This window comes from Prionailurus bengalensis, chromosome B2, assembly GCF_016509475.1.
Source record: "Prionailurus bengalensis isolate Pbe53 chromosome B2, Fcat_Pben_1.1_paternal_pri, whole genome shotgun sequence".
Classification (NCBI taxonomy): domain Eukaryota; kingdom Metazoa; phylum Chordata; class Mammalia; order Carnivora; family Felidae; genus Prionailurus; species Prionailurus bengalensis.
In genome coordinates, this window is record NC_057349.1 from 38,926,331 (window position 1) to 38,948,153 (window position 21,823).

Genomic DNA, 21,823 nt, shown 5'->3' on the forward strand with positions numbered 1-21,823 from the left:
ATTTATGTGAAACTTAACAAACGCAGAAGAGTACCATATGTTTTTATGGATATACGTGTGTGAAATGTTCTGTAAGGATGACCACATTTTAATGCGGTGAATAACTTTTAGATGGGAAGGGAATGTTAAATGAAGCAACTTGTTAAATCTGAGTGATGTCTGCATGGGTTTCTAAGATGATAGTCTTGATTTCTCTGTGTGTTTAAAGCTTTTGTATATACATATTCATAGACCCCCACTTGGAAAAATTGGGAATAACTTGATTGTTTTTTTAACATTTTATTATAGAAGGCATTAAACAGACAAAACCAAAGAGAACTGTGTGCTAAATCCCTATTTTGCAGCTTCAACAGTCGTCAACACATAATCAGTCTTCTGGTTGCATCTGTATCCCCTTACTCTCTCAAGGATTCTTTTGAATATATATATTAATTCATCTTTAAAAAATACTTCAGAATGTATTTTTAAATGAACATGCTCCAACAGTACATATAACCATGCCAGCATGGTTCTATATCATCTTTTTTACAACTGACTCTGATTCCTTAAAAATAATCCTGTATCTAGACAGCAGCCAAAATTCCTCCATTGTTTCATCAATGGCAGACAACTTATGTCTAATTTATAACAGAGAGCAGAACAAGGTTCTTTTACCTTCTTCCGAGCCGTTCTTGCTTTCTGGAGGAATTTGGATAACTAATACTCCAGGACAAAAAGAGACCAACGCCGGCAGGGTACTAACCTTTCTTTGTGTTCTCTTGCACAGATACAGTTGGTCCCACCTGGACAGATCCAGATCCAGGGCGGGCAGGCTGTGCAGGTGCAGGGCCAGCAGGGCCAGACCCAGCAGATCATCATCCAGCAGCCCCAGACGGCAGTCACTGCTGGCCAGACCCAGGTAATTCCATTCTCTCTGTCAACACAAGAGCGTAGCTGATTTGAAAGGGTCAGACAGCTGAGGCAAATATTTCATAAGTAGTAAGTAAAAATGGGGAAGAAAACCATCACAAATGTTGTATTTTCTTTTCTTTTTTTTTTTTTTTAAAAGAAGGGGTCCTTTGTTAAATTGTCCTGATTTATTTCCTTCAGACCCAGCAGCAGATTGCGGTCCAGGGCCAGCAAGTGGCTCAGACTGCTGAAGGGCAGACCATCGTCTATCAGCCAGTTAATGCAGATGGCACCATTCTGCAGCAAGGTAAGTGTGCATCTGCATTTCCAGAGGACTTGGGAGAGCATGTCTTTTTCATCCTTGGGGCAAATGACTACTTCAGAAATTTTGTGGTGACCTCCACCCAACATATTTGTGAACAACAACAAAAATTTTTTCTAAGTCTCCATTGGTTGTTGTTTTCTTGTCATTAATATGTGACCGGTGATGGTAACATTTGTAGGAGTTCCTACCGTGGTTGTTTAAAGACTGGTCCTGGGGATGATATAAGCTTTTGATCCTTTCTGGGAAAAAATGTTTCTAAATGGAAGATTGGAAATAGGGAGTTTCATAGTTGGTAGTGGAAGAAGTAGATCAGAAGTCAAGTTGGCATTTAGTGTTTTTGCTGCTTATGGTCTTTTTCTTTTCTCTCCGGCCAACTTGATTATTAGTTTCTGTCCAAAAGACTTATATGCCCACTATGCTTACTTTACTAAGAAACAAATTTTCTTCCCGAAGAGCTTCTAAATCTATCATGGGAGACATACATGTGACCAAATAAACGCAGCGCGGAGCTTTTATAGAGGTAGGTTCTAGGACTAGATAATGCATAAATACAGAGCCATGAAATCTGTGTGTCTTGGGAGGAGAATGGAATTCAGACAAGAGGAGATGGCTCAAACTGAACTTGAGAGCTTTGGGAAGCATCTGTCAGATCATTAAACCTGGAAGGGACATCCCAGAGTCCAGGACTAAACGTTTGACTTGTAATTAAAATGTAGCAGTATACAAGATCCAGTGAGGGCAGGAAGTGTGCTCTCCTGTGACTCAGGAGAAGACCTGAGATTGAAGAACTGGACTGAGCCCAGGCAGGAGCTCGAATAGAAAATGGTGAGCCAAATCCTTAAGTGGTGCTGGTGATAGTTGGGGAGCCTGGAGTGCTTGGTTTAATTTTAAGTTTTAGTTCTGCGACAGGTTGAGCTATTGTCAGTTGAGGATAAACAAATTACAATTTTAAAGAATCTCTGTCCTGAGGCAGATCATTCATATATACAAAAATAGTGAGTGTAGCACAAGGCAGACCGACTCGCAGAAGGGGAGGCCTCCAGACTTTCTCACCAGCTGTTGAAAACTATTACTGGAATACCCAGGGAGGTATCCATTTCAAGGATAAGTTTTATCAGAACTGGAATCCAGACACTTAATAGAATATCAAGGATCATGATTACTTGGGTTACATGCAGCAAACCAGGCAGAGTAGGAGAGTGCTGCTTCTCCCCTTGTGCTGTGTAGTATATTTTTCCAGGGTAAGGAAGTGTGTGCCAGGTAGAAGAGGGACTAACTGTGTTCCCTTCTTTCTGTGTACCTGTTTTTTGTTTGTTTTGTGTTTTATTTTCTTAAAGTCACAGTCCCTGTTTCAGGCATGATCACCATCCCAGCAGCCAGTTTGGCAGGAGCACAGATTGTTCAGACAGGAGCCAACACCAACACCACCAGCAGTGGACAGGGGACTGTCACTGTGACACTACCAGTGGCAGGCAATGTGGTCAATTCAGGAGGGATGGTCATGGTAAGGAAACTGATTCTTCACCTCACTGTTCTTTTGTCATTTATCTTTCCATATGTCTCCTTTGTCATTGAAGGTTTTTTTGACCTTGCACTTTGATGTCTCTCATAAAGCTTGTTGATGCTGCTGACCACTTAGGATTGAATTGATCCTTAAGGCACTTAAAGAGATCTACTTTTACAAGAAACATTACAATGAACTATAATTCATCCTGAGCACCTTCTAGGTGCTGGAGATGCAGCAGAGGATAAACAGAAATACCTGCTTTTGTGTAAACTTCAGAATTCAAATAATGAAGGCATAGACTACTGACCTTTGGAAAGTGGAAAATACATTGCCCCCAGTGAGGGAAACAAGAAGTAAACTCAAAATTAGATTGTAATTCTTAAAGAAACCAAGAAATGTGTGCTACAAATACATGAGGAAGATAGGGAAGGGGAAAGATGAGTAGTACACGGTCCCTAAAATGGGTAAATTAAGAACAAGTAGTAGAATCCTGCAGAGAGGCGGAGGAAGCTACCAGAAGAATCAACACATCCATCCAAAGTTGTTAAAGGTTGAGAAGGGATTGGGGCATGGGAACCTGTTCCTGGTTTCCTCAGACATTTATACAGTGTTTTTAGTTTTAATTTGCTTAGAAAAATTAGAATTTAATTATATACTAAGCTAAGTTGGTAATTAAATTGTTTCTGTAACTGTAGGCATTTGGTAGCACTTGGTCAACCTCTGCCTGCCTACCTACCTTCGTACTGTTTCATTCTCTGTGATTACTGTTCCTGACCATTAGATGGCAGCAGACATTTCTAGAAAATGGAGTCATAGGTGGACAAGAATTTGGACGTGCTGGTGTCCTTGTCAGTGTGGCTTCTGGGCCCCCCAAGATGGAATCATCTGGAATGTTTGTTTCAAATGAGGACCTTTTAGTGTAAATGTTTTCCAGGAATCTGCATTTAAGTGCTGTATGAAAGCTACTTTTTATAGCATTTAGAAAAAAAAGTTTAACAGAGACCAAGAAAATGTTTCCTGTGTCACTATTTAATAAGCTGTCGTTTTCTCTTCACACAGATGGTGCCTGGTGCTGGCTCTGTGCCTGCTATCCAAAGAATCCCTCTCCCTGGGGCAGAGATGCTGGAAGAAGAGCCTCTCTATGTGAATGCCAAACAGTACCACCGTATACTGAAGAGGAGGCAAGCCCGGGCTAAACTAGAGGCTGAAGGGAAAATTCCAAAGGAAAGAAGGGTGTGTATACCATTGGGAAGGAGAAGGAAGAGAAAGGGCAGGGTTCTACTTTTGAAATTCTCTTTCAGATGGTTTGTTTCCTTGAGTACTTTGCAAACAATTGCAAGTAAAGAGCTGTGATCTTTTGTAAAAAGTTAGCATTTGATATTGCTCTCTGTGGCTGCAACTAGAAAACAAAATAGTAACAGGGGTTAAATAAGAGTTAATTATTTTCTTACATAAATTCAGTCCAGAGAGAAATTATCCTGAGCCTGTAGCAAATTTCCAGAGTCCATCCTCATGATGCTCTCTCTTCCTGTCTCACTGTTCTGATAAACTTAGTGTGCTAGTCCTAGTCTAAGATGACTGCTTGGGCTCCCGCCTAGGAACAAGGGGAACAAGAAAGGTACTCTCTTTTTTTTTTTTAAGTTTATTTATGTTGAGAAAAAGAAGGAGAGGGAGGATCTTAAGCAGGCTCCACACCTAGCATGGAACCTGATGCAGGACTCGATCCCATGACCATGAGATCATGACTTGGGCTGAAACCAAGAGTCAGACGCTCAACTGACTGAGCCACCCCGGAGTCCTGTGGAAAGGCACTCTTTTTAAAGGAAATTTTGAAGAAGTTCCTTACATCTCATTAACCAAAACTTAATTACGTGGCCACACTTAACTGCAAATAAGGTCAGGAAATGCAGTCTTTCTACTGAACGGCCATTTGGTCTAATACTGAAGCGTATATGGGGAGGTGTAGGTAGTGATCATTGCTTTACCTTTGGGGAATCGTTTTTATTTGTCATTCATTAGCATTCACATTTTTATGATAGTTTATAGTTAGCCGCTGCCTAGTGTTTCCTCCAAAGCTTCCTCCATAATTCAAGGTCATAATTACCCCTGGTGGCTCTGATGGCAGCTCTCCTGAACTTCAGAGCATAGAATTTGAGCATTAGGTAACTATGCTCTTTCCAACTAGTACCTTTATTTCTTTCGTTTTAGAAATACCTGCATGAGTCTCGGCACCGTCACGCCATGGCTCGGAAGCGGGGTGAAGGTGGACGGTTTTTCTCTCCAAAGGAAAAGGATAGTCCCCATATGCAGGTAAATAGATTATACATTTCATTCTTCTCTTTTTACCTTGTATTTTCTCAGGAGGATCATTCAGTGTCCTCTTATAACTTTCACACCAGGGACTAATTACCTGTTCTATGTTGAATGCAACATTGTATCTCTTAGATTCTCTTTTGCCCTAAAGCACTAAAGGTATTTAATCCTGTGGCCTTTTTTCCTCACCATCTTTGCAGATTATTACTATTAATTCCTTCTTGAAATTCTCATCTTTGTTGATTTTAAAAGAATAAGTTTTATTGTCTCTTAGTGTAGTAGCACAGCCACCAGTAGCCAACACTTAACTGCTATGTGCCTGCCATTACATTAAGCACTTTTATAAGCATTTTTTATTTCATTGAATCTTTGGAGCAACCTCAAGCCCCATGAGGTGAGAATTCTTATTTCCATTTTACAGTTGAATCTGAGGCTTAGAGAGGTTAAGTCGTTTGCCCAAGGTAAAATGCTTAATAAAATGATGCACCTGAAATTCAAAGGCAGTATAACTCCAGAACTTAATTTGTAACTGTTGTATTGCATCTGATTCCACTGATTGTATCTTACCGGCATTTCTGAATCAGTATATATGAAATAGAACTCTTGATTTTTATTTTGTTTTTCATCCCTAAAGCAGGTACTCAATCCCCGTGACATGTCCATGCACCCAGTTGCTAAAGCTTGAATTGTCTAATTCTTCAAAAAGTCCTCTTGGTTTTACCTCTAAAATATTACCTGAATCAGTTACCTTTTTTTTTCCCCTTCCAACTGCTGTCAGTTTTGAGAAATCCTTTCTTCTTTTGCTTCAGTTAATGTAACAGCAGCCTGCTGGTCTCCTCCCTTCTTCCATCCTTGTGCCCCCCTGGTCCATTCTTTATGTCTTTGTGTGGTCTTCTTAAAATGGGTGTCCTTTCCCATCACTGCCCTGCTTAAACCCCTTCCACCCTCTGCCATTTCCCGTTTGCACTTAGACTAAAATCCAAAGTGCTTATTACCACGGCCAAAAAGGTGCTTGTGTGATCCAGCTCCTCCCTACCTCCAGCTTCATTCTTTCTACTCTTTATCTTTATGCTCTCGCTATACTGTTCATTGGTCTGTCTTCTGCTGTTGGACCTTTGTCTTGGAAATAGCTAATCTGTAAAGCTTTTCATTCCCATCTTTTTTGTTGTTGTTTTTTAATGTTCATTTATTTTTCAGAGAGGGAAGTAGAGAGCAAGCAGGGGTGGGGCAGAGAGAAAATGAGACAGAATCCTAAGCAGGGTCCATGCCATCAACACAGAGCCCAATGCAGGGCTCAGCCTCACAAACCATGAGATCGTGACCTGGGCCAAAACCCAAGAGTCAGCCACCTAACCAAGTGAGCCACCCAGGCACCCCTTCACTGCCGTCTTCTTGTGTGACCATCTCTTTCTTACCTTTTAGGTCTTGATTTAAATCTGAGACTGGAGCCAGAGTAGGTTTCTTCTACCCCATTATTTTTTCACGTCTCCGTTTTCTTTTGAGCATCATAATAACCGACTTGTTTTATTTGTGTAATTGTCTCCTTCACTAGACTGTAAGCCGCGTAGAGACTCAAGGTGAGGCTTGTCCTCCATTGTAGTGATTGGACTTAGTATAATGCCCAGTCCAGAACAAACACTTGGTAAATGTTTGTTGAATAAATGGATTTCCTCCCCCCACCCCCCACCCCGCCCCGCCCCATTTCCAGATACTTTATTCTGTGTGACCATTACAGCCTACCTGCAGTATTGCCAAATCAGTCTTCCTAAATTAGTGCTTTGTTAATTAATCATGTTCGTCCCCTGCTCAAGGATGCATGCTGGCTTTCATTTTTTACTGCATCAGATCCCAAACTGTTTCTGTATATCTTCCAAGCAACCCCTTTCAGTGTCAGTCTAGGAGTCCTCAGTATATCCACACATGAGCACAGACTCTTCCTTCAGTGCTGTTAATTCCTACCTGCAGTCTGAGAGCTCTTCCTTCTTCCTCTTTTGTTCATGCAGTGTACAGATGTAGAGTGCCATCTATGGGCATTATGCCAGGAACTCTCCCAATTCTGTGTACTAGCGATGGGACCTTGGTCGAGTTCCTTACTTAGCCACTTTTGGCCTGAGTTCCTTCACCTGTAAAGTAGGATGCTGTTGATACTTAACAGGGCTGTGGTGGAGAGTCCAGGCAGTAAGCTATATTGGGTGCCTACTTAGCACGTTATGTAGTGCATGGTGAGGGCTCTGTAAATGCTGGTTATTGTTCTTACTCATTGTTCAAGACCCCGCTGCAGTCCTACTACCTCCAGAAATCTTTCAGGTTTTTCTTTGATTGTGGCAGTTGAAGCTTCAGAGCCTTGGTGTGCAAGAACTGAAAGTGGTTATTGTGGAGTGTTGCAGAAAGCTTCCAAGGACTGATCCTTATCTTAACACTGGAGGTTTTAAGTGGGAGACGGCAGGCAGAATTTAGTGGAAAAAGGGTTAAATGGGAGCCAATAGATTGGGGTATCAGTTCTAGCTGGGCAGCTGACTTTCTCACTCTAGTCCAGGCAAATCACTATCCATCCAGCTTCAGGTTTAGCTACAAAATGAGTGTGCTAAAATAAATAAATTCCAGTGTCCTTTCCAGCCCTGCTAAGTGCTTAGTCTCTAAATACAGTGATCAGAAAATCAAGGCATAAAAATACAGCATGACGTGGTTTCCTCTTGACCACATAAGGACCCTTAAACCTGAAGGGTAAGTACAACATACATTCTCTTAGGAAAGAGATATACTGTCAACTCTGGAGTGCTTGGAAATGGATTGCCAGGCCACACTTAACAGTCCTTTCACACAAATGTTTATTATCTCTTCTTTCCTAATGGTGCTGCATTTTAATCCATATATGTAGACTTAGATGCATTAGAGGCCTTTGGTTTACTTAGCAAAGTTGTATGTATTCCCATGATGGTCAGGAGTGAGAGCCATGAGTTCCCTGCTGCTTTCACAAAGGACTTTAATCACTATTATGCTTTGTCTCTAGGATCCAAACCAAGCAGATGAAGAAGCAATGACACAGATCATCCGAGTGTCCTAACCCCAGGCCACGTGAGGGAGCAGATTACAGTTATGTTCCTCGCCACTGTTTCCCACTGTTCCAGGAAATTGATCACCTCTTCCGATGGGACACTGACGATTATGTTCTGCCCTTTTCTACAGGACAGAAACCACTTAATTTTTAATAAGTGGCTCAGTATTATAATTGCAGTGATGTCTGGCAAATTGAAGTCGCAGGCCTTTGTCTCGCCCTTTCAGTCAGGGCCTATTTCAGACTGTTGATGACATTGACATTTCATGGATTAGGATGATGCAAGGGACCCATGCACATAAGTGCACACACACAGCACTTATGTTGGCTAGTGAAGCCAGCCAGCCATCTTAGCAGAGAACAACCTTCACCAGGACTGCAATCAGGGAAGCCAAAGCCCGCTCCTTCCATGGAATCTAAGCAGCATCCATCCCTCTGACGGGGGATCGCAGGCTGACTAACTGAACAGACACTCTGTATTCAGAGGTGGCCTCCAGGCAAGGAAGTTCCATCTCGTGATATGGAAACAATAAATTCTCTGAGATACATTCATCTAATCTGTGGTAATAATAGGAATCTCTTTCTACCCAGATGGTAGGTTGGTATTTTTGGACTCCAGCCAAGAAAAAGCTAACTCTGGGGATAGAATGACAAGACTCAAGCACTAAATCTATAAATTGCTGAATCTCTCTTTTTTTTAAAGCCTTGACTTTAAAGTTGTGGTCTGTTGACAGATCATCTGGACTGTATTTCTTGCTTCCGCTGCTTTTAAGACAACGTAGAGGGTATTGGACCTTGAAACAGCCTTTCCTAAGTAGAGAACAAAACCATAAAACAACTTCTGTGCTGAAGTGCTGAGGACATTTGTAGTAACTCCTAAACAGAGAGCCAAACTAGAGATTTTCAGTCATAGGCTTTGTGGCAGCATTTGGGGAATAGAAGGGTTCATATGTGTTTCAGTCTAGCGAAGAAGAGAGGGTAGTATATATACCCATGTGTTGTCACATAGCATGATTCTCCAGTGGATGGATGCATGGGATGGATTATGAAAAGAATAACTTACAGTTCAACTATAACGCATGGAAAGGGAGAAGTCCAAGAACTGGTCTTTGACAATTTCTGTCTGGAAAGCACTGTTCAGTCACATTCTCCTGGACATACTCCAGGTTACCTGCTCGAGTTTAAGGTGAATGTTGGCTTCACTCCTGCAGCACTTTGTTTTGTGCTGGCCCCAGAGAGCAAACATTCTCTTTATTCCCCTGGCAGCTGATTCTTTGGTGCCAGTTTCCATGTTTCCCCTTTTCTACATAGGCTTGTCCAGCAGAAAGGTTTTTACATTGCATCCACCTTCTGGGGATAAGCTACAGACTGGTGGTAGTGATGGCCCGCAGGGTCAGGAATAGGGCCACAGTTCCCAGAATGGACTGTGCCTCAGAAATCGATTTTCTTTTCTAGATGCTGAACCTTGGGGAACTCTGATAGGATTTCAGAAAAAAAGTTGCTGCTTTCTCTATAACAAGGAAGACCGAATTCTTTTGAAGAACATTTGGGTTTGGTTTAAATAACCAAGAACAAAGATTGGCACTTTCTTTGATTTCACCCTAATTGTATTAAGAAGGAAAAGAAGTTAAACCTCTGAAGAAAATATCACAAAGGGAAATAATTGTAATGGTAGAAATAGAGGTACAGAGCTATGCAAAGAAAGAAAGAATCTCTCTAGTCCCTGGAATCTAAGTCATCTGCCCTGGCTTCCAGAGATCAGGAGAGGCCCACCCTTTGGTAGGCTCACTAGAAACTTCTGGCTCTTGACTTAGGTTTCAGACATTGACTTCATTCAGTAAGCCCCAAGTTTTCCAGATGCTAGTTTACTAAAAGCAATGAGGAATTTCAATCCCTTGTTTTGTTCAGGAGTCTTTAAGATGCAGAGTTCAGAAAGAAAGTCATCAGACCTAAGCCAACAGCAGTTCTAAAATGCTATTTATTTGTGTCTGTAAGTTTGTACATAGTAATATCAACCTCATATTGTTGCATTTTTTTTTCCATGAGTTTGAGTTTTGCTTTCTTTGAAACAAAATGCTTCAGTTGTCATTTTGTCACTGCTCAGATAGCTCATGGCCCTTTTATTGTGGCCATTTTAGCACACCATAATAACCCGCAAAGTGGTGGGTTGAGGTTTGGATTTTTTTCTTTGTTACTAAAAGTTCATTTACTTGTCCTTGTAACTGTAGTGATGACTTCATAGATGCAGAAAGAGTGAATGGATGAGTGAATAATTGGTTTAATGCATAGTTATTTCACTTCTTGAGTGCTTTTTTTTTTTTTGGCAAGATAATTGTAAATGTATATATTTTAATTGCACTGGTACATTGAACATGTCAGTGTCTATACCACTGGACCAACAGAACTTTTTCTGGCTGTTGGGTGCCTGATAATAATGTCTTGATTTTCCTTTGGGACTCAACTATAAAGGTTTTTCTCCCAGCAGTAGGGGGGGGAGTACAGATGATCAATCATTGATGTCATTGCAATTGTTATTTTTTAAAATAAATTTGTAAAAATACTAAAAAGTGATTTGAATTTTGACATTCCTTGGGTTCTAGGTTGTGTTTATAAATGTTGAAATTGTGCTTTTTGTAGACAGACACAGGAGCTCTGTGAACAGTCTCAAACTTCTGGTGTGCAGGCCTCTTAGTTGTGTGTCTCCCCTTAATCTCTTTTTCTTCCCTTTTGGCCCTCCACCCTGCTAAGGAGGTGTTTTCCTCTCACCTGTGTGCTGATCTATATTTGGCTTTACTACTGAAAGTGTTAACCAGAATTTGATGAAGTAATTACAGGCGCAAAATGAACCCTTTTAAGTTATCACCGAAACAGTGATAGGTGTTGATTAGGTATTGTAGAACTAAAGATAATGAGATGCATTTTTAGATTTTGCTTTTATTTCTGCAGAAAAACAAGGATGCTTTCCTGTTAAAAATTCACAACACCCTCACCCTATTAGTAATGTGAGTTCTCCCAAGAATCTGAGCAACTGAAGGGTAACCTCGGATACGCTATTAACATGCAGGGAGCAAGGAGCTAGAGACACCCAATAGACCTGTCCTGGCAGATAAAAGAAATAGGAGACACTACCTAACCAGGGGGAAAGGACTGACTTAAATAACCTTAGCCTAAAGGTATTAAAAAACACACACACACCTACTGAGTTTGCGTTAGATGCCAATCGAACATTGTCCTTATGTATTCAGAGGTGATAGGAAAAGACCCCCCCGCCCATTGACACTATCTGCGATGATGTTTTATTGTAGAAGCATCTTCGCGTTTCAAGATTTTGTTTGTTTGCTTTTTATTTTTGAGAGAGCGTGTGAGTTGGGCTGGGGGACAGAGCGGGAGGCACAGAAACTGTAGACAGGCTCCAGGCTCTGAGCTAGCTGTCCACATAGAGCCCAACGCGGGGGTCAAGCCCACGAATCGGGAGATCATGCCCTGGGCCAAAGTCAGAGGCTCCATATTTCGAGACTTCTAAGTGTCACCCCGACTCCTTTTAAAGCGCTTGCACTCCTCAGGCCTGTTGCCTGGGAGGCAGGAGCTAGAGCGCAGGCGCGAGAAGCAGGTGGGACGGGACCCCGAGGAAGCCTGCACTTATTGGTTGGTGGGAGGAACTCGCCAGGGCTGTCGTTGCGGATTGGCTGCTACGTGGAGGCCCCCTCTCCCGGTTCCGGTAAGTTGGCGGGCAACCGCGTCGCCGCCATGGCGACTGGCGAGCGGGCGGCGGTTCCCTCTCTGTGGCCCGTAGAGGCCCGGTTGGCGGCGCTGCTTCCCGACCTGCTGGTGTTCAGGAAGCCCCGAGGACCGGAACCCGAGCTCGCCACGGCCCAGGGCGTCCTCCTTGGCGTCCACGTGACGGGTGAGGGGTGGAGCGTCGCTCTCCCGCCCTGCCAGAGGGGCAGTTACAGGCTTGGCCTCTGGAGAGCAAAGGCGCGCCCTGACGGCTGTCGCTGCCGCTTCCTCGGGAAACCTGGACGGTCTTTTTAAGAGCGGGGAGACGTCTTTCGGGATGGTCTAGTGGAACCCTTAAGTTAATGAAAAACCCAGAAAAGGGGAAGGACTTTTACAGGGCAATATGGGAGGCTTTGAATCCACGACTTCTTCCAGTACGCATACTGCTTCAGCCAGTTCTTTTATTCGCTCAGTGAATTCCTCCTTTGAGTCCGTCCTTAAGTGTGTGCCCGCCACCGCTCTAGGAATTAGAGATCCAGCAGCTACTTTGAGAGTTGCTCATTTAAATATTTATGGAGTTTGTGTCTTGGATCTGAAGATGAGTGATTAAGGTGCCTGACCTCAAGGAGCTCAGCATCTGGGCTCTCCATAAAGCTTTTATCCATCCCCCCATGTCATTCCCATTTTTCCCTTGGCCAGGGAGCGTAAGAGGGTATGGCAGAAGTGGTAGCTGGCTAGAGATGAAAGGGGTGCTTGTGGGCGAATCTTCATCTGCATCTCCTGGAAACGCAGAGGGGGTGGCTCTCCAGATTCTCAGGCAATAGCAGCCAGCGTGGCCCTGACTGCGTTGAGTAACACTTGTTCCAAGGATAATGAAATTCCTCACCTGCAGGAGATCTGCTTCCTTTGGCCTGCGGCCTAGAGGGAATAGAGCCCAAAAGTTCGGCTAACGTAATTTTTGTTTTGTCGGCTAGGGTTTACAGCATTAATGGACAGGTTCAGCCTGACCTGCAAGTCGGAACATGACATGGACAAACTGGCCCACATCTTCAGTTATTACATTAGTGACATCGTGGAGCGTGAGTGACTATTGGAGGGAAGCGAGGAGTTGTGGTCCTGGGCTCCTGAGGATTTGTAACAAAAGGGGGGCTGGGCTACCTTAAAAAATACTACAGGGTCATTCATTCAGTGTTAACCATCTTTTTTATTTCTTCTTGCCACTAACAAGCTAGATTTTTGCCTGTATCTGCCATTCTACCTAGTCTCACATCCTGTTGACTTGATGTTCAGAAAGGGGGGGAAATACTAATTTGAGTTTTTACTTTGCTGCTTATATTTTGTTTGTAAATAAAGTATTCCTTTGGTTGTCTCTTCTAACAATAATGCAATGTGCCCCATATGTTTATATCAGATGTAATTTACAAAACACCTTCCCATTCTATTGCATTCTGATCCTGTGAAGTAGGAATGAGTGTCTTCTTCATTTTCTGCCATTAAGTTTGTGGAAAATTGCCCAATCTGGGAGGAAAAAAAAAAAAAAAAAGCTCCTTACGTGTGCAGTAAACATTGAGTACATATTCTGTAATATGCACTGTGAAACATGCAGGGTTTGCAAAAACCTGCCCTTGAGGAGATTTCAGTCTTAATCTGAAATCTGCCCAACAGATCATGCCCTGGGCCAAAGATCTTGGCCAAACTTCTGCCCAACAGAAATTACTCTAGTCCTTTAGTACTTACATAACGTTCCCTTCCTTTACTGTCAGTACCAATACAGTCATGTCCATAATTCTGAGATGCACCAGAATACTTACTTTGTAGCATCTTCTTTAGGAACTTGTCAATTTCACCCACCCCTTACCCCTGAGGAACGTTTATGAAAGATCTTTAAATTTTTCTCATCAAGTTTAGATGAAAGAGAGAGATAGAAATTATATATTATGTATGTATTATAACACCAGGAATTGCTGGGTACTAGAAATACAAGGGAAAATAAGATATGGTACCTGCCCTCTTGGATTGTCCATGTCAGCGGGAGAGACAATAAGTAAACAAGATAGTTATAGGTTATGTATTTTGCAAAGGAAATAAGGGTGTAATGGTAAAAACAGAATTGTACAGTGAGAGATTTTCTGTTAGGTAGGGTGGCTCCTCTGAGAAGGTGTTTAAGCTGAGACCTAAAGGATGAGAGGAACACCTTGTGAAGAACAAGGGGTAAACCACTTCAGGCAGAAGAAGGCCAAGTGCAAAGTTTCTGAGATGGGAGGAAGCTTGGCGTGTTCTAGGAACGAAAGGCCAGTGTGGCTAGAGCATGGCTCACAGGGAGGAGAGTGATTTGAGGTAAGATTGGAGATCATTGAGCTCTGTAGGCTACAAGGAGTTTGGATTATATTATTTTTGTACAAAGGGAAACTGCTGGTTCTGGCAGGGTTGTGTTGTGATCTGATATACGTTTTTTTAAAGCTTATTTTAACTACCTCATGGAGACTGGATTATAGGGAGCTGATGGGGGGTAGGTGGTAAGAACAGAAGCAGGAAGAGGCAGTTGTAGCAGCTGTGGAGAGATGATGGCAATTTGGTCTAGGATGGTGGTTCTCAACCTTGGCAGCATATTAGATAACCACTTGGGGAGCTTTTAAAAGTCCTGATGTCTAGGCTTCACCCCAGTCCAATTAAATCAGAATACCTGGGGGGTAGGTAGGCCCAGGAATAAGGATTTTTTTTTTTTTTTCAGTTTTACAGGCTATTGCAGTGTTGAAGCCAAGGTTGAAACCATCGGTCTAGAGATAAGTCAGCAGAGCTGTAAAGAGATGAATTGATTTGAAATGTGTTTTGCAGGTTCTACAGACAGGATTTGCTGATATATTGATATCAGCAGGAAGTAGAGAGGAAAATGACTACAGTTTTTGGCTTTCATAACGAATTGATGGTGGTGTCACTTAACCAAGATGGGCAAGACTGGGCTTTGAGAAAGAAAATCAAGGGTTATGTTTTGAATATATTGAATCTGAGATGTCAATAAGTCATTCAAATGGAAAAATGAAGTCGATAGCTATGATTGAGACTGGAGCTCAGAGAATAGATCTCTGTTAGAGACAAAAAGTGAGTCGATGGCATAAAGATGTCACTTAAAGTTAAGAACTGTTTGAGTCCACATGAGGAGAGTGTAAGTAAAGAGAAAGAGCCTAAGACTGAGGCTTGAGGGACTTGACCAGGATAGATTATGATTGGAGAGAAAGAACCTACCAAAGAAACTAAAGCACCCAGTTAGGATACTGTGGTGTCCCTGAAGCCAAAGAAGTAGTGTCTCTAGGAGAAGAGGGCTATGGCTGGCTGGGCTGGAAATGAAAGGTATAAAGTACAGTGTGATGTGAGAATATTGAATTTTGCAAGATGAATGCTGTTGATGATCTTGAGAATTTTAGTGATGTGATGGAGTTGGAAGTCAGATTAGAGAATGCTGAGAATGGTAGAGAAAACATTTCAGAGTGAAAAGGATGTGACGAACAAATTGTATATGGCCAACTCTGAGAATTTTTGTTGGGAGTATAGCAGGAAAATGGAGCTAATAAGAAAGTAAAGTCAAGGATAGGTGGGTTAATTTTATTGTTTTTTGGTTTTGTTTTTTAAGATACTAATGGGAATGATCCAGTAGAGGAGATAAGGAGTAAAGTTCTTGAAAGGATGGGAGGGGCTAGGATCCAGAACACAAATGGGGGGGGGGGGGGCTTTAAAGAGAACAGTAGTAGTTCTTTCATTTTCAAGAAGATGGATATAGAGGGGCTCCTGGATGGCTCGGTTGGGCGTCCGACTTCGGCTCAGGTCATGACCTCGTGGTTTGTGAGTTGGAGCCTCATGTTGGGCTCTGTGCTGACAGCTCAGAGCCTGGAGCCTGCTTCGGATTCTGTGTCTCCCTCTCTCTCTGCCCCTCCCTTGCTCACACTCTGTGTCTCTCAATAATAAAAAAATGTTAAAAAAAAAAAAAAAAAAGAATATGGAGATAGAAACAGATTTGGGGAGAAACGAAGGGAAAGAGTCTGAACCTTGGAGTGAATAAATAGACCAGAGAAGATATGAGGAAAAACTCAGAATAGGTCAATTTTTCGATCATGTATGATTCTGCCATGCTCTAGTATACCTGATTTTTTTTAAGTTTATTTATTTATTTTGACTGAGACAGAGACAGTGTGAGTGGGGGAGGAACATAGGGAGAGAGAGAGTCCCAAACAGGCTCTGCACTTCCAGCTGCAGAGCCTGACTTGGGCCTCAAACTCACAAACCAGGAGATCATGACCTGAGCCAAAACCAAGACCAGGTGCCCCTAGTATATCTGATTTTGATGCATTTCCCTCTCTCTCCTTGATTTCAGATGTGCTGTGTTTTGGAGGAGATATCCTAAATATCACAGGTATTTTTCAGTTTTTCTGAATAGTTAAAGGACTGTAAGTGAGGAAGACTGCATTTAGGTGGAATTTGGCATATTTGTTTATTAATCAGCATTGTTCGATTATTTAATATGTACTAGGCCCTGGGGAAACAAAGATGAAGAAGACACTCTGTACCTCAAAAGTTTTCTCAATCTAGTGGAAAAGCCTTGCCTGTATTAAGTTCATATGTGCCTAACAATTTGCTTAGATTGAGCGACAGAAAAATAAGTGCCTATAAAGCATTCATGAGAAAATTAATGAGAAACTTTGTCCTCAAGAGCAGAGGCTATATGTAAGATAGGGAGGAGTCAAAATCTCCTATCTGGAGAACTCTTAAGATTATTCACATTAACAGCTATATGCCAAAGAGTTGGCCTCTTTTTTTAAGTTAAACTTAATTAAACCACCCTTGAAATTAGATTTGAACATGAACCTATATTTTATGAACCTCTTGGCTAGTACCCTTCCCTTTCTATTAGTATACTGGTGGAGGGAAGATTCTTCCCTCTAATATTTCTAATATTTAAGAAAAGTATTCCTTAGGAGAAGATTCTTCCCTCTAATATTTCTAATATTTAAGAAAAATATTCTTAAACATTAGGAACATTTCAGCTTCTGCCTCGTCATGGTTTTGTATGATGAGTCGTTTTGAGGTTCTAAGGCAGTATTTTAACCAAGCATAATGTACAGGTCCAAGAAACCTCGCCTAACACTTTGTATGATACGTTCTGCATAACTGGGGGCTCTGCCCGGATCAGGTGAACCCAGACATTCAATCCCTATTAGCCTGTCTTCTGTCTCTGTAGGGAATGTGCTCCTAGCACTCTGGACGGTGAAACAGAATCAACTGAGTGACATCATTACCCTGGTGGCAAAATGCAGTCTGGAGATACAGGAGAAATTTGGGATCTACCATACCAAAGAAGGCCAGGACCTGCAGCTAAAGATAGGTAGTAGCTACTAAAAGAGTGCTCATTAAAACAAACAAAAAACTATAAAAAATTCTAATTATAAATGACAACCTGGCAAAAAAATATTTGCACCTTGTATCATGTACACAAAGGGTGAATATTGGAAATAGAATACCTCGAAATCAACAGAAGACTAACATTTTAAGGGAAAAATAGCAAAGGACACGAATTGATAGTACATAGACAAATACATCTTTTAAAATGTGAAAAGATGTTCAATTTCATAATAAAAATGCCAATTGAAAGTACATTGAGACTATTTCTCACCTATAGATACACAAAAATTCAGATGCTGATCACAGTGTTGATAAGGCAATAAGAATAAACATTTCATACATTGCTGGTGAGAGTCAACAGCAGCACAACTTCTAAAGAATAATTCAGTAATCTCTGTCAAGATTACAAATGCATTATTCTTCAACCCAGCAGTCCCACTTCTGAATATTTATCCTATAGATATACCTGAGTATGTATGAAATGTTATATGTACGAGATTATTCATTGCAATATGTTTTGTAATAAAAGATTGAAAATGATCTACAGGAAACTGGTTAAATAAACAACAGTTTGTCTACTCAGCTTTTCTGAAGCCTTAAAAAAAAGATATTCTGATATAACAATATCTTAAAAATATAGTTGAGAAAAGCAAGATGCAAAGCACTGTGTTTGGTATGCTACCTTTTTTATAAAGACGAAAAGTAGGAATTTTTCTTGTTTGTTCATATTTGTATAAGGAAACACTGGCAAGATATATAAGAAATGAATAAAAGTTAACTATTGGAGGAAAATAGTGTAGATAGGCACATATATGAAATCAAGAATTTAATTTTAATTCCAGTATAATTAACATACAGTGTTATATTTGTTTCAGGTGTACAATATAGTGATTCAGTAATTCCATACATCACCCAGTGCTCATCACAAGTGCACTCCTTAATCCTCATCACCTATTTAACCCATCCCCCTACCCCAACCTCCCTCTGATAACCATCAGATTGTTCTCTATAGTCTGTTCCTTGGTTTGTCTCTCTTTCTTTTTTCTTTTGCCTATTTGTTTTGTTTTAAATTCCACATAGGAGTGAAATTATATGATATTTGTCTTTCTCTGACTTACTTTGCTTACCATTATACTCTTAGCTCTATCCATGCCATCGCAAATGGCAAGATTTCATTCTTTTAATGGCTGCATAATATTCCATTGTGTATATATACACCATATCTTCTTTATCCATTCATCTATTGATGGATACTTGGGCTGCTTCCATAATCTGGCTATTGTAGATAATGCTGCTATAAACGTAGGCATGCAAGTATCCCTTTGAATTAGTGATTTTGTATTATTTGGATACGTACCCAGTAGTGTGATTACTGGATAGTAGGGTAGTTTTATTTTTAACTTTTTGAGGAACCTGTTTTCCACAGTGGCTGCACCAGTTTGCATTCATTCCCACCAACAGTGCAAGAATGTTGGTTCCTTTTTATCCCTGTCCTTTCCAACACTTGTTTCTTGTGTTTTTAATTTCAGCTGTTCTGACAGGGACGAAGTGATATCTTATTGTAATTTTGATTGGTATTTCCCTGATAGTGAGTGGTATTGAGCATCTTTTCATGTGTCTGTTGGCCATCTGTATATGTCCACTTTGGAGAAATGTCTGTTCATGTCTTTTGCACATTTTTTAGTTGGATTATTTGGGACTTCTTGTTGTTGAGTTGTGTAAGTTATTTATATATTTTTGGTACTAACCCTTTTAGCAGATATGTCATTTGCAAATATCTTCTCCAATTTAGTAGATTGCCTTTAGTTTTGTGGATTGTTTCCTTCACTGTGCAGATTTTTATTTTGATGTAGTCCCAATAGTTTATTTTTGCTTTTGTTTTCCTTGCCTCAAGAGACATATCTAGAAAAATGTTACTATGGCCAATGTCTGAGACATTACTGGCTGTGCTTTCTTCTAGGATTTTTATGGTTTCAGGTCTCACATTTAGGTCTTCAATCCATTTTTAGTTTATTTTTGTGTATGGTGTAAGAAAGTGGTCCAATTTCATTCTTTTATGTAACTGACCAGTTTTCCAGCACCATTGTTGAAGAGACTGTCTTTCCCACTGGATATTTTTCCATGCTTTGCCACAGATTAATTGACTGTGTAAGTGTGGGTTTATTTCTGGGTTTTTTGTTCTATTCCATTGATCTGTCTGTTTGTGTGTCAGTACCGTACTGTTAATTACTACAGCTTTGTGATATAACTTGAAACCTGGAATCATGATCCCTCTGGCTTTGCTTTGCTTTTTCAAAATTGCTTTAGTTATTTGGGGTCTTTTGTGGTTCTATAAAAATTTTAGAATTGTTTGTTCTAGCTCTGTGAAAAATGATATTGGTATTTTGATAGGGATTGCATTAAATCTGTAGATTGCTTTGGGTAGTGTAAACATTTTAACAATGTTTGTTCTTCCATTCCATGAGCATGGAAGGTCTTTCCATTTCTTTGTGTAACCTTCAATTTCTTCATCAGTGTTTTATAGTTTTCAGAGTATAGGTCTTTCACCTTTTTGGTTAGGTTTATTCCTAGGTATCTTACTACTTTTGGTACAGTTGTAAATGGGATTGTTTTCTTAATTTCTCCTTCAACTGCCTCATTATTAGTGTATAGAAATGCAACAGATTTCTGCACGTAGATTTTGTGTCCTGCAATTTTACTGAATTCATTTATCAGTTCTCATAGTTTTTTGGTGGAGTGTTTATAGTATTATGTCATTGCAAATAGTGAGAATTTTACTTCTTCCATACTAATTTGGATGCCTTTTATTCCTTTTGTTGTCTGATAGGACTTCCAGTCCTATGTTGAATAAAAGTGGTGAGAGTGGACATCTTTGACTTCTTCCTGACCTTAGGGGAAAAGCTCTCAGCTTTTCCCCATGAAGGATGGTGTTAGCTGTGAGGTTTTTTTATATGTCAAATGCTTTTTCTTCATCTGTTGAAATGATCATATGGTTGTTTTTATCCTTTCTCTTACCAATGTGATGTATCACATTGATCGATTTTCAAATATTAAACCACGCTTGCATCCTGAGAATAAATCCCACTTGATTGTGGTGAGTGATTTTTCAGATGTATTGTTGACTTTGGTTTGCCGGTACTGTATTTTGTTGAGGATTTTTGCATCTATGTTCATCAGAGACATTGGCCTGTAGTTCTCTTTTTTGTGTGCTGTCTTTATCTGGTTTTGGTATCACAGTGATATGGCCTCATAGAATGAATTTGGAAGTTTTCCATGTCCTATTTTTTGGAATAGTTTAAGAAGAATAGGTATTAACTCTTCTTTAAATGTTTGGTAGAATTCCTCTGTGAAGACATCTGGCCCTGGACTTTTGTTTGTTGGGAGTTTTTTGCTTATTGATTCAATTTTTTTGCTGGTTATGGGTCTGTTCAAATTTCCTATTCCTTCCTGCTTCAATTTTGGTAGGTTATATATTTCTAGGAATTTATTCATTTCTTCTAGGTTTTCCAAATTTTTTGCATATAGTTTTCATAATATTCTCTTATAACTGTAATTCTGTAGTGTTAGTTATTTTTCCTCTTTCATTTGTGAGTTTATTTGAGTGCTCTTTTTTTTTTATGAGTTTGGCTAGAGATTATTAATTTTGTTGATCTTTTCAAAGAACCATCTAGTTTCATTGATCTATTGTTTTTTAGTTTGTATATCATTTATTTCGTCTCTAATCTTCATTATTTCCTTCCTTCTGCTGGTTTTGGTTTTTGTCCTTAACATGTAAAGTTATGTTGTTTATTTGAGATTTTCCTTGCTTCTTGAGCCAGGCCTGTATTGCCATAAACTTTCCTCTTAGAACTGCTTTTACTGCATCCCAAAGGTTTGGGACTGTTGTGTTTTCATTTTCATTTGTTTCCGTGTACTTTTTGATTTCTTCTTTGATTTTTTGGTTGACCCATTCAGTGCTCAGTAGCATGTGATTTAACCTACGTGTATTTGTGGTCTTTACAGATTTTTTTCTTGTGGTTGACTTGTAGTTTCACAGCGTTGTGGTCAGAAAAGGTGCTTGGTATGACTTCAGTGTTCTTGAAGTTGTTGAGGCCTGTTTTGTGGCCTAATATGTGATCCATTCTGGAGAATGTTCATGTGCACTTGAAAAGAATGTGTATTTTGCTGTTTTAGGATGGAATGTTTTGAATGTATCTGTTAAGTCTACTTAGTCTAGTGTGTCATTCAAAGCCATTGTTTCCTTGTTGATGATCTGTTTAAACGATCTGTCCATTGATATAAGTGCAGTGTTAAAGTCTCCTACTATTGTATTATTATTGATTAGTTCTTTTCTTTTTATTACTAATTATTTTATGTATTTGGGTGCTTTCATGTTATGTGCATAAATATTTACAATTGTTGTATCTTCTGACTGGATTGTCCCTTTATTATTATATAGTGTCCTTCTTTGTCTCATGTTACAGTCTTTGTTTTATGTCTATTTTGTGTGATACAAGTATTGCTACTCCAGCTTTCTTTTGTCATGCATTTACATGATATATATTTCTCCATCCCCTCACTTTCAATCTGCAGGTATCTTTTGGTCTGAAATGAATGTCTTGTTTTTTTATCCACTCTGTCATCCTAT

The 21,823-nt window shown here is 40.2% G+C and overlaps 2 protein-coding genes across 20 annotated transcripts in view; both read left to right on the plus strand.

Moving 5' to 3' along the window:
* NFYA (nuclear transcription factor Y subunit alpha) overlaps positions 1-10,659 on the plus strand; it is a 33,308-nt gene extending 22,649 nt beyond the window's left edge. For 7 of the 13 annotated variants that reach the window (XM_043591332.1, XM_043591333.1, XM_043591335.1 and 4 more), the window contains 6 exons: positions 767-898; positions 1,090-1,195; positions 2,551-2,717; positions 3,780-3,953; positions 4,929-5,030; positions 8,044-10,659. In XM_043591332.1, the coding sequence (XP_043447267.1) occupies positions 767-898; positions 1,090-1,195; positions 2,551-2,717; positions 3,780-3,953; positions 4,929-5,030; positions 8,044-8,097 (735 nt within the window). In that variant the 3' untranslated portion in view covers positions 8,098-10,659. The remainder of the gene's footprint in view (positions 1-766; positions 899-1,089; positions 1,196-2,550; positions 2,718-3,779; positions 3,954-4,928; positions 5,031-8,043) is intronic. The other 6 variants (XM_043591338.1, XM_043591337.1, XM_043591340.1 and 3 more) reach the window with 1 other exon arrangement.
* Positions 10,660-11,344: 685 nt separating this feature from the next.
* Positions 11,345-21,823, plus strand: part of LOC122489490 (adenylate cyclase type 10-like) — a 51,636-nt gene continuing 41,157 nt past the window's right edge. For 4 of the 7 annotated variants that reach the window (XR_006298926.1, XR_006298927.1, XM_043591327.1 and 1 more), the window contains exons 1-4: positions 11,345-11,992; positions 12,780-12,884; positions 16,172-16,210; positions 17,036-17,179. Coding sequence is in view for 5 of the 7 variants with exons in the window: in XM_043591327.1 (XP_043447262.1) it covers positions 11,836-11,992; positions 12,780-12,884; positions 16,172-16,210; positions 17,036-17,179 (445 nt within the window). In the remaining 2 variants the exon portion in view is untranslated. The other 3 variants (XM_043591326.1, XM_043591324.1, XM_043591325.1) reach the window with 3 other exon arrangements.